Source organism: Lactuca saligna, chromosome 5 (assembly GCF_052625555.1).
Source record: "Lactuca saligna cultivar CGN05327 chromosome 5, ASM5262555v1, whole genome shotgun sequence".
NCBI classification, from domain to species: domain Eukaryota; kingdom Viridiplantae; phylum Streptophyta; class Magnoliopsida; order Asterales; family Asteraceae; genus Lactuca; species Lactuca saligna.
This window is the reverse complement of record NC_136421.1, coordinates 229,196,699-229,207,625: the sequence shown is the minus strand read 5'-3', so window position 1 is coordinate 229,207,625 and position 10,927 is coordinate 229,196,699. Positions and strand designations below refer to the sequence as shown.

General features: G+C 35.8%; 1 protein-coding gene across 1 annotated transcript; it reads left to right on the top strand.

The window, feature by feature from the left end:
* The first annotated feature begins 8,898 nt into the window (after positions 1-8,898).
* LOC145045846 (gibberellin 3-beta-dioxygenase 1-like) lies at positions 8,899-10,304 on the top strand. Its single transcript, XM_078994150.1, has 2 exons — positions 8,899-9,447; positions 9,587-10,304. The coding sequence occupies exons 1-2, from the start codon at positions 8,975-8,977 to the stop codon at positions 10,203-10,205; spliced, it is 1,092 nt and encodes a 363-aa protein (XP_078850276.1). The 5' UTR covers positions 8,899-8,974; the 3' UTR covers positions 10,206-10,304.
* Positions 10,305-10,927: the final 623 nt, after the last annotated feature.

The window sequence follows — 10,927 nt, the reverse complement described above, 5'->3', positions numbered from 1 at the left end:
TCGTAGATCATATACACCCCTTGGTTTCGTCTTGATGACAGCCCACCAATCTTTCAAATGCTTCATTGCAGGATATGGTGCATAATACACTTGTTCTTCTTATGACGCTAGGATAAACGGATCTTCATTTCTTAGCTTTGATTTGTATTTACTATCAACCAAATTATGCTATCGATCCACACGTACCCCTTCAGTAGGGTTAAACCATGTACACTTGAACAATACTATGACAGAACGCCCTATGCCTTGATATTCTACTTCCAAGACCTCATCCAACAACCCATAATAGTCACACTCATTCTCATTGTAACAAGTACCTCTTACACATACACCACTATTGTGTGTGACCCGTCCATCACTATATTTTTCAGTATGAAACTTGTAACCATTGACAAAGTATCCTTTATAGGACCTAACATGTCGTAATGGTCCTCGTGCAAGGCATTTCGGATGTTGATTGATATCATTTGATTGTTGAAAAAACTACATTGATAAATTCATTTGTTAACTAATTCACAGGGGAAGACACTTTGGTAATACAAAATTTTCTCGTATCATACATACATGATCTTTAAACCACTTAGCAAAATGTTGATCCCTAAACCTTTCAAATGCTCCATCATCTATATCAGGATGGCTTTGGATCACATAATTTTCAAACAACCTTAAAAAATAACAAAAATTTTAGAGTTTCACGAAATCAAGGAAAAATAGATAACTTGACATGCCTTAAAAAAGTAGAACCTCAACACAATTGATCAAGATGTAATTATGAGCAATACGCATCTCATCATCTATCAAAGGCCTCCGTTGACAACTTTTTTCGAATAATCTTCGAGATGGAACTTTGAAAATGCTTAATCGATAGTCGACCATGGTATAACTAGGAATGTCTGGGGAAAAATTATGCGGCTCACGATTCAACCGGGTTTCAATTGTAGGCAAAAAGTATTGTGAGCAAAAAGTCGATATTTCTCCAATCATGTAAGCCTCAACAATGGACCCCTCAACCTTTGCATGGTTTTTTTTATCTTTCTTTTCATTGATCCCAATTTCCTAAAAAGATGTTGGAAAATACTTATTAGAAATTCCATGGGTTTTATGGTAGAATATTTTGTATGGTAAAAAATATACCTTTCATAAAGATACATCCACCTATATTGAACTGGACCACCAAGCATAGCTTCTCGAGCTAAGTGGATAACAAGATGCTCCATTGAATCAAAGAATCCAGGTGGAAATATTTTTTCCAACTTGCAAATGGTTTCAACAATAGTAGTTTGCAAGCGTTGTAAGTCATTTACGCGTAACACCCTTGAACATATTACACGAAAGAATGTACACAACTCTGTAATTGCATCCCATGTTGAGTTTGGCACCATACCTCTTAGAGAAATAGGCAACAATCTTTGAAGAAATACATGGCACTCGTGACTCTTGAATTTGTAAAAGCTATTATCATCTACATTAACGCACCACCCCCCCCAAGTTTGAGGCGTATCCGTCCGGGAATTTAAGTTTAATCAACCATTGGCATATTTTAGCTACTTGTTCTTTGCTCAAAGCAAACGATGCTCTATTTTTCATATCCTTATTTCCCTTCTTCCATGTATGCCATTGCACTTGATTGCAATACATTTCTATATCTTTTTCTTGCATTCATGTTGTCTTTGCTTTTCGGAGTGTCCATCACGATGTTGAAAAGATTTTCAAACACATTTGTCTCAACGTGCATGGGATCAAGGTTGTGTCTTATTAACAACTTCCACCAATATGGTAGCTCCCAAAAGATGCTCCTCTTAACCCAGTTATGAGTAATCCCGAAACCAGGCAATTTTGCATTCTTCGCTCTAAAAGGTTTGCCTTCATAAATAGTTGGAAAGTGTCGTACTTGCTCCCAAATTTGATCACCGATTAATATTAGTGGGGGGCTAGATCGCTCAACCTTATTAGCCAGAAATCATGTTTTGTCACCCCAATATGTGTGTTGTTCAAGTAAAAATTTTCGATGGCAGTCAAACCAACATGGTTTACTACCATGGTGTAACCGAAACGACCCCGACTCACCCATACAATACGGACATGCTAACTTGCCATGTGTGCTCCATCCGATAACATTGCATAAGTAGGAAAGTCACTAACTGTCCAAAGAAGTATAGCTTTCATTGTGAAATTGCATTTAGTCGAAGCATCATAAGTGACAACACCGTCTGTATATAGCATCTTTAACTCGTCAATTAGCGGCCTGAGAAACACATCTATATTTTGACTTGGGCTCTTTTTTTCCAGGAATAACTATGCTTAACTAAACATATGGTTCTTTTAAGCACATCCAAGGAGGCAAGTTATAAATTGAAAGGAAAACAGGCTAACATGAATACGGGGTTGTATTTGAGTTATTTGGACTGAACCCATCGGTGCATAGCCCAAGGCGAACATTCCGTGGTTCACTTGAAAATTCTTGACGCATTGAGTCGAAATGCTTCCAAGCCTCACCATCACTTGGATGGACCATCAAACCCGTTTCCGTTTTATGGTCATAGTGCCATGTCATTTGCTTTGCCGTCTTTTTTGTCAAATACAACCTTTGGAGTCTAGGAGCAATCAGCAAGTACCTCATAACCAGATAAGGCCGTTTTCCACTCTTGTACCGATCATGATCACACACTCGACACTTAGTCAAATCAGAATTTGCCCCATAGAATATCATGCAATGGTTTTTGCAAGCATGGATCTTTTTTTTCTGGGAGTCTAATTATTTTCAAAATCTTCTTCGTCTCATAGAAGTTCTCAACTAGTTGCTCACCTTTGGGTAGCATCCGCTTAATTATAGGAAGTATGTGATCATAGGTAGCCTCAGATATATTGTATTCTGACTTCCAATGCAACAACTTTGTTGCAGCTTGTAATTTTGAATAATTTTCACATCCATCCCACAAAGGTTCATCAGCGTCTTCCAACATATCATATAACCCATTGGCAGTTGGATTCGGGAGTTCCTCCATTACATCCATCAACATTTGTGTACACCCATTAACATCATCATCATCATCATCTTCCATCGGATCCTGCATTGGATTAGAAGATTCTTCCTCATGCTGAGATATCGTATTTCTTTCACCATGTGCCCACCAAGTTGTGTAATTAGGAGTGAAACCGTTTTGTAACAAGTGAAGCTCTACATCACCTCTTGTTTTATAATACATGTTCTTGCATTTAAAATAAGGAAAGCTAATATAATCCCCATCAACAGTTGCTTCATTAGAAAAAACATCCAAAAATCCTTTGACGGATGCATGATATATTGTGCTAAGATACCCATGATCTAACCTTTTGTACATCCAATCTCTATAACTACGTGTTGACATAATGACTAGCTACAAACAAATATATAACTATTATTTAGAAATTAGATAATGTAATCATATCCACATTACTAAAAGAATCCTTGGAAACTACAGTTATACTACATGAAATACTTATTTTTATTAAAAGCTTCAGGGACCAAAAAGATAATTATGGAAAACTAGAACTATAGGGACCAAAAGTGTCTTGCTTATTTCTCTCTTTCACAGTGACCAAAATTGTAATTCCAGAAATTTAAAACTTCAGGGACCAGAAATTTAACTTTTGCAAATTAAAAACTACAGGGGCTAAAAATGTAATTTTGGAAAATTAAAACTACAGGACAAGAATTGTAATTCCTGCAAACTAAAAGCTTCATGGACCAAAAAGATAAGGGAAAATTTCATTAATATCCTTACAAACTTTTAATATTATTTATATATCCTTATAAACTTTGTAATTACATATATATCCTTCTCAAAATATAAAACTCACATTTATATCCAAGTTCATATTTTAGTTTGAATAAAAAACTTTAATATTAAAAAATTTATCTAAAAATTAAAATTCTTCATAAGTTTACTAAAATACCCTCCCCCTTCCCACGATGGCACTCCTTCTCAATTCAGTCTTCTTCCCCCTCAAAACTCTCTGATTTTCTGTGATAGGTAATATTGCAATTCAATTTCGTTTACAAATTGGTGAAGACAAAGAGTAGTTGTCAAAGTTCACCTGTTCTTTGTTTCTTAAAAATAAATAATCATTCAACCCTTTATTACTCAAGATTCTTTTGCTACCCTAGAGCAGCTTGCCACAAGCTACCATGGCAATGACAATGCCCACCGGATCCGATATTACGGTGTCGTCAGAGTCTGTGTCATTACAAGTCTCCTCCTAAATCACTCCTGCACACTCCTAGACATATTGGTTCACTATTGATGCAGTTGATGAAAAATAATGTTCAATAACTTCTAAGCTTATGTATAGATTTGATACAAATTGAAAACATGGTTTTGACAGTGAATTACTTTTTTCTGTTTATTTTAAAGGTTGAAGGGATCATTTGTCTCTTCCATTTGATTATTAATATCTTTATTTATGATATGTGATAAGGGACCTGACATCAACACCCTACACCTATCTTGTTATCATTAAAGAATTTAACTTGAAACCTTTTTTTTTTTTTTTTTTTTTTTTTTTTTTTTTTTTTTTTTTTGCAACATTGATTTTTGTATTCAGCTTTTGAGGGAAAGTCTATTTTGAATAGATAACCCATGTTATACAAAACCTAATGAAGAAGAGATTTAATTGTTCCACCAAGAAAAGGAGAAGAAATGCAGGTAACATATCTGGGTCGGAAGCGAAGAACACCGTAGTTGCCACATCAACTGAAAACAAGAATCAAACATCTTCCTTTGTTGTTAACGACTCCAAACATAATATAGAGTTAAATTTAATTTTTAAATAACGAGACTTTCACAAATCTATTAAGAATAGTTATTAATTTAAAAACCAATTCATAATATAATTTCTTTTACAAAAACAAAAAAGTATCATCTACAAGTACAAACAACACAATTTAGAGATTTATTTCAACGCCTACTCACAAAACCACAACAATTATTCTTGTAAAACCAATCAAGTTAATATATTTATTTTATATAAACAAAGCAATGTAGAAATCTATTGCAATATCTTACTTTCAAAACCACGAGAGGTATAAATCATATAAAAGACGACAATGGTTGTCCATCACTTCCATGTAAATAGAAGCCATCCTAATGGAATCATTTTAATTTTTTGGAGAAGATAAACATTGCATCATACGTTTTTTTTCGTAATAAACGATTATTCTTCTAGCAACAGAGAAATAAATCTGATATACAACGCCACATTAGATATTTGATATAAAAATGTAGTGCTCACAAAATTTTCAATCCATTATGGAATTAAACCTTTTATATAACTAATGGGACTCAACCCAGCTATGCACTAACTGTTGATGTATTTTTTTATATGAAATTAATAACAACATTAATATACTTCACTTTCGTATAATAAATATAATGATTGAATTTTGATTTGCAATTTCCATAGTAAAACATAAGTTTTTATACAATACTATATAAGGGTTGAATGTCACCAAAGAGTAAGCAAGTTTTACAGATATTCCATGAATTGACTATAAGAATGAGCCACATTGAAGGTTATGTGTTTCCAGAACATTTCTTGCAGCCTGTTTGACCTTTTGACCAGTCAAATAATGGTTTCTACAAACAGGCATGTACACGTCAGCACCAGCCACTACTTCTCTCTCTGTCTCCTCTGTTTTCCTTAAAGTAAAAAAACATACAACTAATATTGCATTATTAGAGCTACAGCTACTTATGAAATCTCTACATATTCAAGTCAAATTGATCTTTGTATCCATCCATGTAAATGTTAGATATGGATTGATGATTTCTTTCATTGTGAATTATATGTGGCATGATTTTTGTACTCATCAGATCTTGGATTCACAACCAGAAAGTCAAAGGCAATGTTTGAGACTTACAGATTTTTTTGAGAGACAGAAACACGGGCGTGGCTCCTGGGCATCCCTCAGATCAGTTTCAGGTTCAGGTTCAGGGAGAGATGAAGACAAAGATCCAAATTTTGTCAAGTTTGATAACAAGATAGGGGAGAAAGAGAGAGTCTTGTAATCCAAAAAGAAACAGCCATAGCCCATATATATACAGGGGCAGCAATGCAGTTACACAGACCCTTTTGAACTTTGTGAGGCTTTTTAGAAAATCTCATGAAGAAAACTATAAACAGGCTGAACTAGATACGAAGAAAGCTCGGAAAGAGGTTGAAATGGAGAGGGCAAAGGGTATTAACTTAACAAAAAAATAAATATAATAAAATTACAAGAATATGCAAAGCATGTTGATACCCACACACCTAGAAAGAAAGTCAAAGGGTGTTTGTTGACCAAAGGAACCTGAAAAGGGTATGGTTGTCCATGCACATACACATACACATTCACCCACAGTTCCTACATCTGTTAGTTACACTTCACAGGGGTGATGTTGAAGTTCCAGTGTTAGAAAAAGTTAGTCTTTCTTCTAGGAACATGTTCTTAGGTTTGTGATCATGACTTTTGATCCACCAGAGCTAACATGAAGAAATGAGATTTTAAGAGAATCAATGGGGAAACACATTATTGTTAGAAGCATGTTGCTTGAGATGCTAATTGATCTAGTAGTGACTATTACATCAGAATAGCTTCTTGAACAATGGCATAAGATTGCCTCCTCCAAGTTTATAACTTACTTTTTTGATGAAGCAGTTCATCCTATAACTATGAGATAGGTGATGAATCTTCTCCATTCAAACAATGATTGCCTATGAAACTGGTGCTGTTGGGCTTGCTGCAGAGCATGTGGATGCATGTACAGAGATGACAGGAGAGCTTTAGGGTGAGGCTTTGATGCGAAAACTTATGCTACCAGGCTTATATAGGACTAAAGCAACTAATCAAGCCCTATATCAAGTTCTTGTTCTAAGTATCTATTCTAATATAGATGCAACCGATATAAGAGGAATTACGATTGAAAAAGGAAAAAATTGGAGAAATTAAACCCTAACGTAATATATTGTGCAATTAAACCAAACCTAACCTAATATATGACTAAAGCAAATAAAATCAAGAGGTTTACCTGAATTAGAAGTTAAGGAAGAATAGGCTGCGGGAATTGGAAGCTGCAATGGTCCATGGTGTTGTCATCTATTTGAACGGAGATGGTGAGATTAGGTTAAGTTGCAACTCGAGAATCAAACTTACACAAACTTCGTGTTCAATTGGAGTGATAAAGCAGATTTGGGAGGGAAGGTGACTTACACAAACTTCGTGAAACTGGACTTGGATTTGTCAATTTCAGCGAGAGATCTTCAATTAAAAAAAACATAGCGTGTGTATGCTCCCTCGGCGTTCTCTCGCTAAATACGTACTAGATGGCAAAAAGTCGACGATTTTTTTTCCCTCGTTGAACCCTCGCCAAATGCCTTCGTTTTCCACCGATTACCGAGGAATAAGGGCACGTCGATAAAAACTTGTAAGATCCGTAACTTAGCCCTCGCTAAACCCTCTCTAATATGCTATATGTTGAATAAATAAAATACTTGTTTAAACCATCGCATATCTCTCGTAATTCCCTCTCTATAAGCCAAAATTTTGCTACAGAATAGATCCCTCTCTAAATCCGTAGCTGAAAGTCAAGTTTCTAGTAGTGAACCACGACTTTCAAAATGACAATCTACTTAGGAGTTTTCCCATATTTCAACATCAATTTAAATAAAATCTAATCATTACTCATGCATAACTATAATTCTCAACTTACAGATTAAATGTCAACTTAAATACAAACCGTTCTTTTCAGCAATTGGTTAAATTGTCTAGCCCGAATCAAGTTATGTTATATAAGTGATCATTAGGGGCTTGTGAATATTCGAGAAGGCAAGTTTCGGGCATTTAGATTATCTGATGTGGTTTCGTGGTTTCGGGACATTAGGTTGTCATGGTTCCTAAAGAAAGAACAAAGAAACAATTACATTAACCAGGGGCAAGTAGGTGTTGTATCAAATGGGATAGTTATGAGCCCACAAAGGGATTTTGCACAAAATGACACGAAACTAATTAGCCTTATAATACCAAATGATGCAGACGTGTTTTTGCTCCAAGACAAGACAAGGCCACATGAATAAGAGAGTGACTCTTCTTCCTTGCTTTAAAATCTTTATAAGAGGACAATTTGGCCCTTTCTATTTTCATCCTATTTTGTCCTAAACAAAATTTACCCGTATCAGATAGAAAAAAGAAAAGAATAAAAAAACATCTTTATTGATGACAAAATCCGTCAATGCATTTGTGTTCCAAACACTGCACGAACTCTATCTTCGTTTAATCAACTGATAAAAACTATCGGAAAAGAGTCTTCTTTAAAGCATACATGATCTTTTAGGGGAAAATATGTATTTAGTACGATATTTCAAATGGACAAATATAGATGTCTAAAATTACCAAATTTGTCAAAATTTCTAAAAATATGTCAAAATGACCCTTAATTCAATGTTGGTCATTTCCAGTTCCATTATTTTCTACAATTTCTGTTAATGATGTGAGTTATTGAAGGATAAAATTTGATGAAACATTACAGTGAAAAATACTACAAGTGCAGCATAGATACGTTCTGCAGCATAGATACGTGACTACATTTTTATCGCCAAAAGGTTACACACAAATGTAACGGCTTCTATTACAATCCAAAGTATTTCACACATATATCAAAAATTGTATTTAAGGTATAATAATGTATACTATTACATTTTATGTTACGGAATACTACAAATATTTTTTGTTGCAGCACCTAATTCTTCGTCATAAATTTTCCTGGAAGATGTATATATATAGTTATTATCAATTAAGAATGGAAAACCATCATACACACGCTACAAGACGACGATTACAGTTATACCCCACCATTTTTGTCCCTTTAAACCCTCATCCCTTTATATACAGTACACACATCACATTCCACTCATCATATCTTCTTCAATCTTCCATTAGAAGCGTTAATTACTTTTCGACATGCATACAAAAGTAGCTGATGCTTTCGAAGCCCACCCGATGGTAAATCAGAAGCATTTAGACTTAAAATCCATGAAAGAATTGCCTGAATCGCATGCATGGTTATCACAAGATGGCTCTCCTTCTTATGGCTCATCCACTTCCGAGCAAGTTCCTGTGATTAACCTCAAAGATCCAAACGCCATGAAACTTGTGGGCCATGCATGCAAGACTTGGGGGGTGTTTCAGGTCACCAATCATGGCGTCCCTACAAATCTTCTTGAAGAAATGGAGGCTGCTGGTAGAAAACTATTTGCACTTCCTATCCAACAGAAGCTTAAAGCTGCTAGAGCACCAGACGGTGTCTCTGGCTATGGCGTTGCAAGAATATCGTCGTTTTTTCCCAAGCTCATGTGGTCTGAAGGATTCACCATCATTGGATCTCCATATGAACATGCTCGTAAACTCTGGCCCAACCGTTATAGTAGATTCTGGTAAACATAAATCCTTCCATTTCCATGAATAAATTATATGATAACGCATACTGTAGTCGAAATTTCCAAATCCAACCCTCTCTCTCTTTCTATCTCATATATATATATATATATAACTTTGGTGATTAATATTTTGCAGTGATGTAATCGAAGCGTATAAACACGAGATGAACAACTTAGCTCAAAGACTGATGTGGTTGATGCTGGGATCCTTGGGTGTAACAACCGAAGATGTAAAATGGGATGGATCGCAAGGATCATGTCCAGCTTTACAGTTAAATTCATACCCAGCTTGTCCAGATCCAGACCGAGCCATGGGTCTGGCGGCTCACACAGATTCGACCCTCTTAACCATCCTTTACCAAAACAACACAAGCGGACTCCAGGCTCACAGGGAAGGAGCCGGCTGGGTTACAGTCCCACCGATACCTGGTGCACTTGTGGTCAATGTAGGTGACCTTCTCCATATATTATCCAACGGGTTATATCCAAGTGTGCTGCATCGGGCCATGGTGAACCGAACCCAACACCGCTTGTCAGTGGCTTATCTCTACGGACCACCATCTAATGTTCAAATCTCACCTCTTTCAAAACTAACGGATCATGTTCACCCACCTCTTTACCGACCAGTTACATGGAGCGAGTATCTTGGCACAAAAGCAAAACACTTCAACAAGGCGTTGTCTTCGGTCCGTTTATGTGTGCCTTTAAACGGATTCGTGGACGCAAATGACCATAGTGGTGTACAAGTTGGTTGAATGTATGTAAGAAACAATTTTTTGTCAATAATTGGAGGATAATATTGTATGAATTTAAAGAGAGGGTAGCGATAATAAGAAACGAGCTAATATTTTTGAGGGTTTGTCCTGATATGTAAGATAGATATCAAAGAATCTATTAAGTATCAAGGTAGACGACACATAGCCCGACACATTTATGCCCCGAATATGAAGGAAGATCCTCCTCCAAAGAAAAGATAAATTTGGCTAAATCATTGGGTCTAATACAGGGAGAAAAAAGATGCTTGAAATGAACAATATCAATAATTCCATTTTGAAAACGCCCAAAAAGTGAAAGAAAACCACCAAAAGAGAGTAGATTTGAAGGAACTGCAAGTTGAGAAATAAAGAATGAGAGGCCATGGTTGTCTCTTTGCATTTGTCTGCTTCGTGTATATTAGCCACATAAATGAGGGATTTTGGCGCTGGTGGTAAAGACCCCACATGCGGGTCCTTCTCTTTAGCCAATGATACCATGTTTCCTCCCTCCTGGAGGGAAAGAGTTAGTTTTTATAGTTTGGTTGCATACCCTTCAAGAAGGGTTTCTTTTTGTTCGATGTTAAAAGTTAAACTCATCTATAGCCTGTTCAAACCCTGATACTTTATATCCTTTATTGCTTATTAACACACCAAATATATCCTTAAAGGAAGTACCTTTTTTCGCTCAACAACTCTAGAACCAAGTGCGTCTGTTTTGTCCA